This window comes from Strigops habroptila, chromosome 5, assembly GCF_004027225.2.
Source record: "Strigops habroptila isolate Jane chromosome 5, bStrHab1.2.pri, whole genome shotgun sequence".
Classification (NCBI taxonomy): domain Eukaryota; kingdom Metazoa; phylum Chordata; class Aves; order Psittaciformes; family Psittacidae; genus Strigops; species Strigops habroptila.
In genome coordinates, this window is record NC_044281.2 from 67,957,277 (window position 1) to 67,971,879 (window position 14,603).

Genomic DNA, 14,603 nt, shown 5'->3' on the forward strand with positions numbered 1-14,603 from the left:
ATGACTGGCACTTGAGCCTGTTTGCTGAGGGCAGGGGGCACGCAGGGCTGTCAGCTCGCCGCTGGCTCTGACCCTGTACAGGGCACCATAAATCTCCCTGTTTAAGGCAGCCTGGGTTGTTCTGGACACGAAGCTGTTGAACATGGTGTGCGGTGTACAGGATAACACATGGCCCGACACTGTGCCCACCAGAGGTAAAGCAGGGGTTGCTGCTGGTGAGCAAGAGCAGCATCTGGGAAACAGACAGTACCTAAATACCTTTGGTTTTTCTATATAAAAAACAAGGATTGTTTGAATTTCAACCATTGGGAATATCTAAGTGCTGCCTGCTCTGGTTTTGCCTGATTTTCCTTAGGAAGCCTGGAGAGGTGGATATGAGGAGCCGCCTCACCCGTTCTGTGGCACATCAGCTGTTCCCACAGCCTGACACAGAGGGTTTTTCTCCCAAGCATGTGCTGGACTGATGAGCTGAGTGTGTGAGCGTGTGCTGCCCCTGGAAGCCCGCTTCTGCTTCAGCTGAACGCCTTCAGTACCCATCTTCCCATCCACTTGGGAACATCTGTGGTGCTCCCAAAGTCTTGCGGTTAAACTCAGGCTTGGCCCAAGACTTCTTTCTACATGTAGGGAAATCCCTCAGAAACATCCTTCCAGCCATTTGTACTGAGAAAAAGGGAAGGGAAATGCACAAGGGGCAGATTTTGTGGGAAATTTTGTCCAGAACAAGGCGGTTGCCTGCCCTGTGCTGTGCTAGCTCTGAGGATACTGATGCAGGGGCAGGTTTTCTCCTTGAGCCCTGTGGAGCCAGCCCAGGGATGGAGCAGTGCCAGAGCTCCCCTGCCTGCCTGCAGCACCCCCTGGTAGTGATGATGCTGGGCAAGATCAGGTGAGACGCTCAGCACCCCCTGGTAGTGATGATGCTGGGCAAGATCAGGTGAGACCCTCAGCACCCCCGGAAGATCCAACCTGAGAGGTGATTGTATGCAGCATTTTGGGATGAAAGGTGCAGTGTGCAGTGGGGAGAAGTGCAGGGCATGTATCTGGGACTGCTGGATGCCTGAGCAAGGAGGAAAATGTGTGAGCTGGATGACAGCGTGTGTGTGAGATACAGAAATGTCCTGTGACTGCAGCTGGCATGTGCCTATGTGTGCGAGGTGAGGGGGCTGAATTTTTGGGGTAACAGGAAGCAAAGAGGAGTGTGTGTGTCTGTGCTGGGGGTGCAGAATGCTGCGTGTGTGTTGGGGGTCTGTGTGTGCGAGGGGTGTGAATGGGATAGAGGTGGCTGCATGAGAAAGGCTGTATGTGCGTGCACGGAAGGGTCTGCACGGGTGTGCGTGTGAGGGCTGCGTGCATGCATGTGTGTGCAGGAGGGCTGCACAGGCGTGTGCAGGTCTGTGTGCGTGTGCGGCGGTGCAGCCCGCTGCTCTGTCACTCAGGCCGGCTGACAGGAGCTGCCTCTCCAGCGGCGGCAGATAGCGCTGATTGCTGATTCGAGGAAACAAAATAGCAATTGTAATTATGGGCTCTGATAAGATAAAGGAGGGCGCGGGGAGCGCGGGGACCGGCAGCGGGGCACGGCCGGCAAATTAGCAGCTGTCACTCAGCGCCGAGCAAGGCGGCGCCGGCCCCGGCCCCGGCCAGGTACCGGCCCCAGAGGCCGCCCGCCGCAACCCCGCCGCAGCCCCCGCCCCGGTGCGCAACAGGTGGCGGGGCCGGGAGTGCCGGGGCTCGCCGGAACAATGCAGCCCTCGGCGGCCCTGGCCGGGCTGCGGGGCTGAGCCCCGTCCCGCCGCTACCGCCGCCCGGCCCCATGGCCCCGCACCGCCGGCCCTGAGGGCGCCCGCCCGCCCCACCAGGTAAGCGCCCGGCGGGGATGCGCTGGGGGGGTCCCGCTGTCCGTTCCCCGCCCCGGCCGCGGTATTTGTTCAGCCTCGCTCCCCCTCGAAACTTCTCCATCCCCCCGGTAATCCTTTTAACGTCTGGCACGTCCCGGGAGGGCTCGCCCGCCCGGTCCCAATCCACAACGTGCCCGCGGAGCGGCGAACCCACAGCGGGGGAACCGCGGTCCCGCCGCCCCCTTCTTCCTTCCCTCCCAGCCCTTAAACCTCGTTATATGGATGGAGAAACCGAGGCACGGGGCGGGGAGGGCGTCCCGCCGGCGGCTGGCCGCGGAGCCCAGCCCTTAGTGCCAGCCCCGAGCCCGGCGACACCTGGCCCTCTGCCCTTCCGCTCGGCAGGTACCGCCGGGCTGGGGTGGGGAGCGGGGCCGGCGGTCCGGACGGGCTTCCCCCTGCGGCAGCGGCGGCTGCCCCCCGGCCGCACCCGCCCCGCCGTCGGGGCTGCGGGCTGGCCTCGCCGGCTCCCGAGGCGGCAGCGGGGCCGCGGAGCGGGGCGGGGGGCACCCCGCGGCGGGGGGCTGCCGGCCTTGCGCCCCGGGGGCTGGGCGGGCGGGCGGGAGGGCCGGCGGGGGCCTTACCCCTCTGTAGCCGCTTGTGCCCTCCTTTCCTCGGGGAGAGGACGCGCCGCAGGGCGAGAGGAACCGAGGCAGCGCCGCGCCGCGCCCCCCCCGGGCGCTCCCCGCCGCCGCCTGGCCCCGGGCTCCCGGCACCGCATCGGCGCCGCGATGGACCCCTGCTCCTCGCTCTTCAGCTACGTGTGAGTACCGGCAGCCCCGGCCCTCCCGCCCCGGGCCCGCAGCCAACCCCCCGCTCCGGTTCACACCTCTCTCCTGCTTTCTCTCTCCCCCTCCCAGGTTAATGCACTTGTTCGTCCTCTGCCTGCAAGCCCAGGTAAGTGCCCGCCGGGCTACCCGGCTTTGTTCGCCCCCCGGGGATGGGGGGTGCCCCGCCGCTGCCGCCGAGCGCCCCGGGCTCGGCAGGGAGGGACGGAGGGAGGGAAGAAGGAGGAACAGTTGAAAACCCAGGAGACAAAAGTGGCCCGGCTGTAAAATGCCGAGACCGAGGGGGGAACCCCCCGGGCTGCAAAATAAGGTGCGGAGGACTCGGGCTGTGAGGCAGAGAGCACCCGGGGGTTCAAGGCATTGCGCAGGGTTATTTTTAAGCAGCTTTAGGTCTCGTCCTCCTCAGCTCTAAATGGCACTGTGGATGCCCCCGTTCCTCTTGTCTGTTTGTTGTGGGTTTTTTTCTCCTGCACTGCTTCATCCCAAAAATAAAGTGGAGTTAAAAAGGGGAAAAGAAACCCCACCAAAACCTTACTAAAAAGCACAGGTTTTGATCCATCTTAAAATTGCCAGACCTCAGCATCGCTGGGTTGTATCACCAGAGACACAAGTGCCACGAGTAGATTAAACAGCCTGGGCAGAGCTTGTGCGACACCCGCATACCAGCAGGCACCCGTCGCTGGGAGCAGTGTGCCTTCAAACTGGGGTGAAGCCCCCCTTCCTTTGAGATCACAGGTGCAGAAGCTTTGTTTAAAATGCCCTTTAAGCTACTTCTTTTTATTTTCCTGGAAGCTTGGGGGAAAAAATAATCAAGTTTCCAGCCGAAAAGCGAAGGGAACGAAGCACTGGGAGTGTGCAGTTGTATAAAAACATAGCTGTAATATTTTGGAGTATGAGATGGAGACCAAATAGCAGCATGGCTAATGACCTCTCCTCCACATGGTACCCTCATCAGAGCTGGGGAGAGAATCCTGCTGCATTATCCAAAACCTGTCTATAGGAAACACACATGTACAGGCAGAAGCGGAGGGAGAGACATGACATTGTCAAGGGGAGATATCTCTATAAAGCCAGCTTTGGGAGAGCAGCGGCTTTTGCTTTTATTGGGTTTTTCTGTTGTTGTTGTTTAAGACGGGAGAAACCTTCCCATTTGACGTGGGGGTGGCAGCCTTCTGATGTTGAAAGGAGCTATCTCCTAACATTTGCTCAGAATACATCTTTATAAATGTCAGGGAGCAGCGAAACTTTCCAGACTTAAAAGAGGGATTTGAGACGAGGAGGGGAAAAAGACTTCTGTGCAAGCTTGTGAGCCGGGGCTGAGAGGTGAGCAGGTTTGGCTGCTCATGAAAAGCATTTAAAGCCCAGGAGCAGCAGTGTCGGGTCTGGAGTGGTTGGGCTCAGGGCTAACGGGTTTGGTGTGCTGGGGCTGGGGACAACCCCGCTGCTGGCACCAAGCAGCTGGCTGTGGATGAGGCATGTGTTCGGATGGGTAGCGCGTTGGTATCCTTGGCTTATTACCTGGGCATTAAATATCTGGGCAAGGGCATGGTTTTCTTATAATTGTTATATCTTGTAGCTCTACCTTCTCTGGGGACTTTGTATTTAAAGAGCTCAATAAGTGTGGTGTTTGGGAGCAAATAAAGAGCCTGGGACCCAGAGCAAAGGCAGCTGTTGAAACTGATGGAGCAGCGGCTGGGGTACATGTCTATGGCAGCTGAGCAGTAGTACACTCCTGTAGAGGCAAGATATGTGGAATGAACATGCCAGCTCCCTGAGGAGGGCAACCCAGTGCCAACCCCCATGCGCCCCCTGGATCCCTTCCACCTCCCAGCTTTGATGCCCATCTTGGGTGCCCCAGTGCCAGCTGGCACCCACTGAGTCCTGTGGAAGCCCCTGGGGTCACCAAGCCCTGTTGTGCTCCCAAGTCACCTGCATCGCACTGCTTAGGGCATGCCTGGAGTGGGCACAGGTCTGTAAAGTGCTCTGGTTGCTGTGTCGCAGAGCTTAATGCTCCTTCTCCCTGGGAGGCTTTGCTGGTGCAGGTACCACCGTGGCCCCGGCTCCGTGCCTCCCCGCAAAGCCCGGCTGGAGGCCGGCGATCTCGGCTCAGCCCATTTGCCCCTCTGAGGAGTAGAGATTATAATGGTGTGTCGTATATTTTTTAATTTCCTAAAGGTAACTGTTCAGTCCCCACCTAATTTTACACAGCATGTGAGGGAGCAAAGCCTGGTGACGGATCAGCTCAGCCGGCGGCTTGTCCGTACCTACCAGCTGTACAGCCGGACCAGTGGGAAACATGTGCAGATCTTGGACAACAAGAAAATCAATGCGATGGCAGAGGATGGGGATGTGCACGGTAAGGACGCGTGATGGGGGCGGGTAGGGGGGGAGCTGGGGAGGTGTTCACAGCCCAGCGTGGCGACTGATGATTTCCGTCCTGTTTGTTAGCCAGAAATCATTAAAATCATTCAGCTTGTGGGGGCTTGTAAAGGGAGAACATAGGGGTCAGTGATCAGCAGCTCTGTGATTCAAGGTGAGGGCAGATTCTCCGTGCCGAGGGAGGGGACCGGTGCCTGCAGGATGGGCTCTGCTCCTTTCTTTTTCATTCTTGGTTTGCACCTGATTCGGAGGGCTCCGGGCTGTGGTGTGCTGAGCAGCATTGGTCATTTCAGCCCAGCTCTTTACAAGGATGGGAATCTCTGAGGCTTCCTTTTGGAAAAGAAACAGAAAGGAAAATTGAAAAGAAAAGGTGGGGGGGAAGGGTGTGTAGCTGCTTTGGAAGCCTTCCCAAAACTAGAATTGTCCAAAGTGGCATTTTCCTAATGTGTCCCCACCATCTTTCCCATCGCAAAACAAATTCCGAGCAGAGGGTCAGCGAGGCAGTTGGCGGTGTGTGATGGTGCTGTGGAGACAAAGCAGAGGGATTCTGCAAGTCTGCACTATGCCATGGTTCTGGCCCTGGCGCCGCCTCCCCAAAACCTCTACCCGTCCTGGGGCAGGGGGACTGATCCCTCTGCTGGGGACACTTGAAGCCCAAATACTTCAGTGGCATGCGCTAATGACACATTGGGATGGTCAAACGCTGTGCTGGGGTCAGCAGGGCCAGAGAGCTGCGCGGCAGGCTGTGGGAGGCCTGATCCTGCTCCTGGATCAGTGCACTGCATAGCACTTGTGTGTGTCCTATGTAGGAGTCACACTGTTTTTCTTTGGTATTAGCTGCAATTTCCCTTTCTTGCCTGGGGAGATTAGTAGAAACACTTTTCTTCCTTCCCCTTCTGGTTTTTGTGTGTCTTTTCTTCCTGTTACTTTGCTGAAAATTTCATGCTGGACACGAGTAGTGCAAACACAGTGTCTATATGGTATTCCATGCGTCCAGCATTAATCTTCCAAATGAATTATTCCCACCCTGGAGCAGCTCTGGCTTGAAAGGGCATTAGCTAATTTCCCAAGCAAAAAAAAATCCCATCTCGTTTTAGATCTATAATGCTTGGATTTTAAAAAGCAGTTAGTGCATATTTAAGTAACAACCAGGTTTAAATAAGGCCAGGAGGAGGGGATTGGTGGTGGCTTGAAAAACTCTATTAAAATGTAATAAAGAAAGGTTAAGCATTTGAAGAGCTAAGGAGGAAAATGAAGACTGATCTAAACCAGAAAGAGAACAAGCAATTTTTCAGATGTAAACTTTTAAAAGAGTTGCAAGTCTGTAAATGTTAAAATAGAGGTTCAGGATTGTTCTATATGAATCTCTAGGGAGGCCCCCACGTCTGGAAGAACTATTAAAACGCTTCTTACTTTCACCTTTTTTAACATTTCCTGAATACTTTCTCCTCTTCACAGTCCAGTTGGGGGATCAAGTGTGTCTCGCTGCATTTTTTCAGTATTTACGTAGCCACTTTCCCTTCAAAGTTTGAGCATGAAACATAATTTTACTGGGATAAATCTGTCACTTAAGTGAAAGAATAGAATTGAAAATGTTAAGCTCCCCCCGCCAGAAAAAAGGGGAGGGGGAGGGGAATAATAAGAAGACTCCCCCAAAATGTTATTTAGAAATGCGCTTCTGCAGCAGAGCTCCCCCCCCGAGCCCTTCCTTCTGCTTTTTTTATCTCATTTTTGGGGGTGGGCATGTAAAAGGGCTTGATTTATTTTTGCAGATGACCCCTTTCCCCACACTGACATTTTTACAGCCGACTTAACATCGAGTCTGGTGTTCTCAGTTATCTGTCTTAATTGTCGATATTTGATTGACTTTTTTAATTCTAAGGGAAGGTGAGCAGCCGGTGCAGCCCAGCTCATCCCTCCTGGGCCGCGTATGCCACCAAGCAAACCACCACTGGCTGCAGCCTGGACTAAATCCCTGTGGCTGGGGATGCTGGCACAGCTCCCTGCTGACTTGCTGGTTTCATCTGCACCCTGAGTTTTCTTCTGGCTGGGGCTGGGATTTGCGGGGTTCATAAGTTGTCTGCATGGGTCTAGGGGTGCAGGTCCCTGAGGACAGGTTGTCTTCATCCTCCATGGCTGGTGGTGACAGAACATGCTGGCTGAGCTCGTGCAGGGCAGCAAACCCGGCTGGAGGCTGTAAATCACAGCAGCTCTTTGAAGAGGGGAAAAAGGAGGGAAAAAAGGAAAAAGGCCGAAAGAGATGGGATGTGTGTCTTTAAAGCAGGGTTTTGTGCTCGCTGGGGCCTCCCTGCTCCCTCCCACTCTCCTCTGTCCCTCCCTCCTCACTCTTTCTATCTCTCAGAGAGAAAAAATCAATTCTCCTCAAACCTTTTACTGCCCCTGAGATCAATTCCCCCCCCCCCCCCTTTCCCCAATATAGATAAATAGGGGGTCACTGTTTCAGTGCTTCGTTTGCAGAGCGCTGCAGCTCCCCTGGTTGGTTTTGGCAATGCTGGGTGTGTACCAGGCTCTGGGTGTTGGTGCTGGTGTGGCACAGCCTGGAGTTGGCTCTTCCTAAATGTCTCAGTTCTGAGTCCAGTCTGTGCCTGGCTGTGGCCTGTGGGCACGGGGTAGTTTGGGGATGAGAGATGCTGAAGTGCGGCGTTCGCAAGGAGGGAGTGCGGGAAGAGCGTGCCTGCATGTGCATTAGCCTGGCTTGCCCAGCAGCACCAAATCAGGTGGGCCCAGCAAATTTTAGGATGCCTTTTCTATTGCTCAACTCAGCTACTGCCAGCAGTGCCCACTTGCTGTCTCACCCTTTGTGCTATTGACCTCAGCACTGTCCGTGACATGAAGGGTTCATGTCACGGACATGAAGGCATCATAGAGACAGGGAGGATTCAGCTTGCTCCTCTCCCAGAGTGTGATTTAGGCTCACTTTAGCTTGTGTATGTGCCCACAGCCACCTTCTGCCATTCAAAGCACCCTCCTGCAAGGCCACCTGCTCCAGAGCCACACTGCTGCCCTTGCTGGGGCTGTCCAGTGGCTGACCATCCTGGAATAAAGATGTGCAAGTTGTGGCAGGCCACAGTCCTGAGGAACCAAGCAGCCCTTGTGCAGAGACTGGGGAGGAGAAATAAGGCTTCACTGGGCTTATTTGCATAATAAGGCTATAGACTTGGAAGTTCTGCAGGCTGTGCTCTAATTTCCTTGCCAAATTGCACTTGTGGCACTTCAAAAGCTTATGGCTGATGCTGGGCAAGAGGTGATGGTGGCAAGATGGAATAGTCCTGGCTGGCTTTTCAGTGCCAGCAGTAAATCTTTGGTGCTTACCACAGCCTTTTTGAGGTGTGAACAGGTAGCCTCTGTCCCTGGGGAGGGGAGCTGGCTCTGGGGACAGCAGCTGCAGGGCTGGGGAGAAGGATGTCCTGTCCCCATCCTCCCCCTTCCCTGGGGATGGATGGGCTTCAGGGCTCAGGTTCCCAGGGTGAAGGCAGGGAGGGAAGGTGACAGGTCTATTTATAGGCAGCCCATCGACCCGGCGATTTGCATAGCTCCTTCGGAAGTCGATCGATGCCTCCATTAAAAAACGAGACCAAATCAATACGCCCTCTCGACTCGTGCAAAGGTGAAAGACATTAAAAGGATGGCCGTACCCTTCACGCCTCCCCTGCCAGCTGCAAAGTCACTGCTCCTCCTGCAGCCCTGGCCCGGCAGGGAGACATGGAATGATGTCCCTTGGGCTTGGGACAGCTGGCAGCATGTTAGCATTTCCAGAGGGTGCCTGCCTGCTTCCTTCCTTGGTTTGCCGGGCAGCTGCCTTGCTCTCCGCTGGCTGGTGTGTGTCCTGCCCACTGCCCTGCCTCCCTTCTGTGATGCTTCTGTGGCGCCTGAACTGTTGAGCCTCATGGAGCCAGGCAGGGCAGAGCTGTTCCCCTTCCAGCAAGGCTCAGGGTGGCAAAGGGACGTGACCAAGGTCATGCAGGGACACAGTGGCAGGATAGAAGGGCTGAGGCTGGCTCTCTTAACCTTGTGCTCTGATTTTAGGGCTCGCTCTCTGACCCAGTCACCAGGGAGCATGTGCCCCTAGTGTCCCATGTCAGGGCACATCACTGGGATCTACATCCCTGTGCCTGCCCCATGCCAGAGCCCCTCTGACCTCCCTCTTTCTTTCCACTGCTCTCTCCAGCCAAGCTCATCGTGGAGACGGACACCTTTGGGAGCCGTGTGCGCATCAAGGGGGCAGCCACAGGTTTCTACATCTGCATGAACAAGAAGGGGAAGCTGATTGGCAAGGTATGGCGCTGGGGTCGAGAGCAAGCCAGGGAAGTGCTATGGGCACTGAGAAAGGGTTGCTGGGAGAGGAGCTCTTACCTGATATACAGAGCCTATCCATGGGGATGGGAGGTGACATGGGGGTGTCAGGGGCTCAGCCAGAACACCCATTTGGAGGGCAGGGGATGAGCTATCCTGCAGGCCGGGCAGCAGGAGGGAAGGACAGGAGCGAGGGAGGTGGGCGGGTGCTGTGTGGGGAGCATTCCTTGTATCTCCCCTAACAAATAGGCGGATTGCTGGGCTATTCTCCCTGATTACATGGTACAAGTACAAGGAATGTTAAGATGCTCTGTGGGGCTGGCCCCAAGGCTGGGCAGTTAGTCACGCTCCCTCCGAGCCTCCATGCACCCTCCTCAGGAGCAGAAGGGGCTGGATGTGCAACATCCTCCTGGGACAGCAATTGTCTGGAAGGTTTTTCCATGGCAGCTCCTTCCCTGAGGCTGGCTGATGCAGGTCCCCTCCCTGGTCCTGCTGATGCCTGTAATAGGGAGGAGCTCAGCCTGCGGCTGCCTTTGTGCTCCCTGCCACCTGCATCTATGGGCATCATCCCCATGAGCCACACATCACCTCTCCTGCCCCTTGATGTCCTTCCTGTATTGAAGACCATAGAGGGGTTAGGATGGGTGGGTGAATTGCCACTGAGATGTAGACTTTGCTTATGGTCATGCTGGCAAGGGAATCCGGCCCCTGGCATGGATGGGGACAGGATAGGAGCGGGCAAAAATCTCACTGCGTAGGTGCAGTGGAAGTGAAGGCTGGGACAAGCTGTGTTTGGGCTTGCAGCCCAGTGTTGGCATCATGATGGGGATGTGCGCTGCAATGTGCAGCATCTGCTGATGCCACAATGCCTGCTTCCTTCAGCTTTCTAAGGAAAAGCAGATTTTGGGCAATTGTGACTTTTGGAAGCAGTGGGATAAGTGAGCCCTTGGCTGCCCACAAGAACTGCAAACCCTGCCACCACACCAGTCAGTTCAGCTTGGGGTAGCAAGAAACCCTCTGACCAAGCACCCATTGCTTAAATCTCTCCCTCTGTCCCCTCCTCAGAGCAATGGCAAAGGCAAGGACTGTGTCTTCACGGAGATCGTCCTGGAGAACAACTACACGGCGCTGCAGAATGCCAAGTATGAGGGCTGGTACATGGCCTTCACCCGTAAGGGCCGCCCGCGCAAGGGCTCCAAGACCCGGCAGCACCAGCGGGAGGTACATTTCATGAAGAGGCTTCCCAAGGGCCACCAGACCACCGAGCCCCACAGACGCTTTGAGTTCCTCAACTACCCCTTCAACCGGAGAAGTAAAAGGACTAGAAACTCCAGCTCCAGGGCAGGCCCTTGATGTGCCTGCCTCCGCCTGCCCTGCCTGCACCTCTCCCGGAGGACTCTCCTCTGAGCTTGGTGGACTTCTACGTAGAGACTTTCCCATATGGGTATTAAACAAAAAAACAAAACAAAAAAACAAAGAAAAAGGGGGGAAGGGGGGGAGGATAACAAATTACCTGCTCTAGTTGTTGATAATTTGGGGGAGGGGGGTTGTTTGGTTTTTACAAAAAAACAAAAAAAAGGGAAAAAAATAAGAGTCTCTATTTTTGTACTCCAGCTTTAAAAGGAAATGGAATGTTCAAAGACTGGTGAAGGGGGAAGAACCCTTCACTTAGATATGTTCTAGTCTGTTTGGGGTCATGCTTTATTTTGTAATGATTTTTTTTTTTTTTTTTTTTTTTGGTAGCTCTAGAGGGGAAAAATGTCACCATTTAAAACAAACATGAAAACCTGGAAATCCAAATCTGGGAGTGATATGCTACTTAAATGAACTGGACTAATGCTTACTGGAGAAGCTGGAGAGGTTGGAAAACAATTAAGGGGAGGGGATTTATGTCAGAGGAGGTTGGAGGCTTCCCAGGTGGGTTTTGCAGCCTGGGTGATGTGTGGGCACTGCCTGTGGGGGCTGGCTGCAATGCCCCAGGGTGAGGACCACTGGGTGCTTTCCTTCCTTGGATGCGCCTCCTTCTTCGGCTGAGCAAGGGGTTGCTGGAAGCCACTTAAATCCTTCCAAAAGTGCTGCAGGCTTCACAACTCCCAGCTTATTTTTTCTCAGGAGGGGACGGGGTGATGGATGCCCCAGAGAAAGTCCTGAACTGACTTGGTACCTCTGACCCATGAGAGCATCTTTGGCATTTGGTTTGTTTTAAACTACTAAGGTGAAGCAGTAGCTGACGGCTGCCGTAGAGTGGGCTGGTAACAGGTATTTTCTTTTTTCCATGTGGAAAATGTGAACAACTCACCAAAAATCGATATTTTTTTTTTTTTTTCCCTGTCTATATTTTTTTTATCAGATGGAAGTTTTCATCCATAAAATTAAAAGTTTACAGATTACCCTGGAGCCATTTCAGGCTGGTTTTGTCGTAGCATTCGGTTTGTTGTTGGCACTTCCATTGTCAACCATCTCTTTCAGGTTTGCTCTTCAATGAGAAATGCCACTGTCCTTGTCCTCTGAGGAAAGGAAAGGCTTTCTTTCAAACCTTTTGTTTTGACAGAAGCCAAATTTTCTACTTAGGGAAAAAAAAAAAAAAGCCCCAAAGGAATCATTAAATCTCTTGAGTGAACACCCCCAACCAGCCCCTCTCTGCACATGCTGCCCTGGGACTGTGGCTCTCTCCAAAGGGTTAAAGCAATTATTCTTCAGGGGAGGGCAAACAAAGACACTGGATAGGAGCCAGAACCAGGGGTGACTTTTCATCCAACCTTTTTTGATTGTTTGGGTTTTTTCCTGTTTCCTTGAGGATTTTTGTTTTGGTTGTGTACAAATTGAATATGAAATGATTGAAATATTTATTTAATATGTGCATTAAAAATTTGTATTAGTCTAACTGAGCCTGATGCTTTCCAGGGAGGGGCTGGGGCTGGAGAGGCAGGTTGCAGAGGGAAGAAGGACAGTGAAGTGTAGGGTGGGGCTGAGGTCACTGCTTGGTGTAAGCCCCTTCCCAAAGGAACAGAGATGGGAAGTGGAAGGATGCCTGGAGATCTTGGACACCGATGAGTCTTGTGGAAATCATAGTTTTCCTTGCAGCAAAATCCAGGTCTGATGGGCAGATGCCACATCCTTGCCCTCTGGGGAAAAGACCATTGAATGAGGACAGAGCCTTGACCACTGTTTTTAAGCATGGAAGGAGGCTTTCCAAGAGAGAAAGCTGGTATCTGCTTCTCTGCGGTCTGTATGAGCTTGGTGTCTATGCAAAACAGGCTGCTGGGTCCTATCCTTTACGGGATGCTCAGCCCTGCTGAGGTGCTGGGTCTTGCTCTCAGGAGCTGATGGGGGGATTCAGGTATGGAGTGGTCTCAGATGTGGAAAGATGCAAGAATAAAATTGTTAAATATGTCTAGAAAGGAAAATAAATCGCAGACATGGAGCAGCCTTGCGAGGTGAGAGTTGCTGGTGCTGCCACCCTTATGGGGCGCCTGAGACATCGCTTGGTGCTCAGGGTGTCCGTTGCCTGTGGGGTGCAAGGATGAGCCATCTCCTGGCTGATGCAGCAGGCTGGGCTGAGCTGTCAATAAATATCATTCATTTCAAGGAGGGAAGCCCAGGGGCTGAGTGCTCAGCCGTGCTCTCTGTCATACAATGCTGCTGTATCACAGAGCTTGTGGATGATGCTTGGGCTGCAGGACAGCATGGACAGTGCTTGCCCGGTTGTTCCAAGAGGGACTCAAGGACTGCAGAAGCCTGGAGCTGACAGCTGGGCCAAGCCCATATTGTGGTTTCCAGACTACAGGAACTAAAAGTGAATTGCTCCTGGCCTTTCCCCAGGCATAGATGGTGTTTGATAGTCCTTAATGGGTGCTTTTCTTTTAATAATTTGTTTAATTGCTTTTCCTAATGGCTTTGTGAACCTGGATGAATCGGTGCTGGTTATTGCTCCAGGTAAGAGTAGCAGAGTGGCTCCATGCAGGTCAGCAGATGTCTCCTCCCTTTTTATCTGTCCCCCAGGGCCAGCGATGGCAGGGAAGGGCATGGCATGAGTGCTCATCCTCCAGTTCTCCCATCCTTGCCATCCTGGGGTGCAGCCAAGGGCCTGAACACAGGGCACCCAGCACTCTGTGGGTTTGAGCCGGGGTTGGACACCTCTGTGTCCTTGCACAGCCCTGTACCATGCACCATCCCCAATTTGTGCCACCTTATCCGCTGCAAAAGGCACCCAGTCCTGGCTCCGGGGAAGGGACCCCATGCTTTCCCAGCTTGCTTGGTCCCTGGTTAATTAGCCCCTTTTCGTTAAAGGGCTTTTGGGTGGCCATACTGCCTAGGAGCACTACAAGTTGGGGCTTTGTTCATGGCTTGAATTTGTTCAGCTTCCAGCCAGCAAATGTTGTTTTGCCTTTGTTTGGGAGATTAAAGAGCCCACTACTAGTTAGTTAATGAGTAAGTGAATTAATTAATGGCTCCTCATACCCTGTCTCTGCACTGATACCGCTTAGTCCCTGGCATGGCATGCTCTTCCCAGTGACCTGGGTCCTGCACGGTCCTGAGTGCATGGTCCTCCAGGGCAGGTAGCTCCCTGCAGGCAGATGGGGACAATCCCTGCTGGTACCTGCTATTCTTCCAGGGATACAGAAACCCTGGATGCTGGACAAACACATGGGCTCAATCATCAGTCCAGGAATCTGAGGCTTTTCCCTCCTCCTTCATCATCAGCAGGTGTGAGGACCCAGCTTTAGAATCACAGCCACCCTGGGGATTGCGGGACACCGAGAACAGGAGGCTTTGAAGGTGGCTGTTTGCTTCCATCAACTCATCCTGTTAACATGGATGTTTTGGGCAGAAATCCCTGCTCCAAGCTAGCAAAGTCCTTGAGACAGGGGTGTGCCTGTCCCTAGCACCACCACTCCCAGTGTCACCCTGTGGTCCCCTCCCTGCCAGTCACCTGTTGGAGGGAGGTGGCAGATGAAAGGGACTGTACTGCCTTGGCTGTTGGTGCGAGGATGACTGCCCCATCCTGAGCTCCAAGCAGCAATGCATGCATGTTTCTGCACATACAGGACTTTGACATGCAATGCCATCTGGACATTGGACAAGGCTGGAGGTGAGGGACATTTGGGAGTCTGCCTAGCAAGACAAGACCTGGAAGCGTGGCTGGTCCAGCCAGCCAACATGGGGTCCAATGGGAGGAAGTCCAATTGGGTGAACACACCAGGGCAACACCAGGCAGGGAGAAGAGCTGTTT

At 54.0% G+C, this 14,603-nt stretch overlaps 1 protein-coding gene across 1 annotated transcript; it reads left to right on the forward strand.

Annotated features, from left to right (window-relative positions):
* The first annotated feature begins 1,412 nt into the window (after positions 1–1,412).
* FGF8 (fibroblast growth factor 8) lies at positions 1,413–12,268 on the forward strand. Its single transcript, XM_030487053.1, has 5 exons — positions 1,413–2,652; positions 2,750–2,786; positions 4,853–5,033; positions 9,246–9,352; positions 10,436–12,268. The coding sequence occupies exons 1-5, from the start codon at positions 1,871–1,873 to the stop codon at positions 10,721–10,723; spliced, it is 1,395 nt and encodes a 464-aa protein (XP_030342913.1). The 5' UTR covers positions 1,413–1,870; the 3' UTR covers positions 10,724–12,268.
* Positions 12,269–14,603: the final 2,335 nt, after the last annotated feature.

What these genes read in the sequence shown, in the direction of transcription:
- FGF8 (XM_030487053.1), top strand. Translation starts at nt 1,871, where the DNA reads ATGCGCTGGGGGGGTCCCGCTGTCCGTTCCCCGCCCCGGCCGCGGTAT. An exon ending in TCCTCGCTCTTCAGCTACGT is followed by an intron (nt 2,653 to 2,749) that starts GTGAGTACCGGC and finishes TCCCCCTCCCAG; the next exon opens with GTTAATGCACTTGTTCGTCC. An exon ending in TCCTCTGCCTGCAAGCCCAG is followed by an intron (nt 2,787 to 4,852) that starts GTAAGTGCCCGC and finishes AATTTCCTAAAG; the next exon opens with GTAACTGTTCAGTCCCCACC.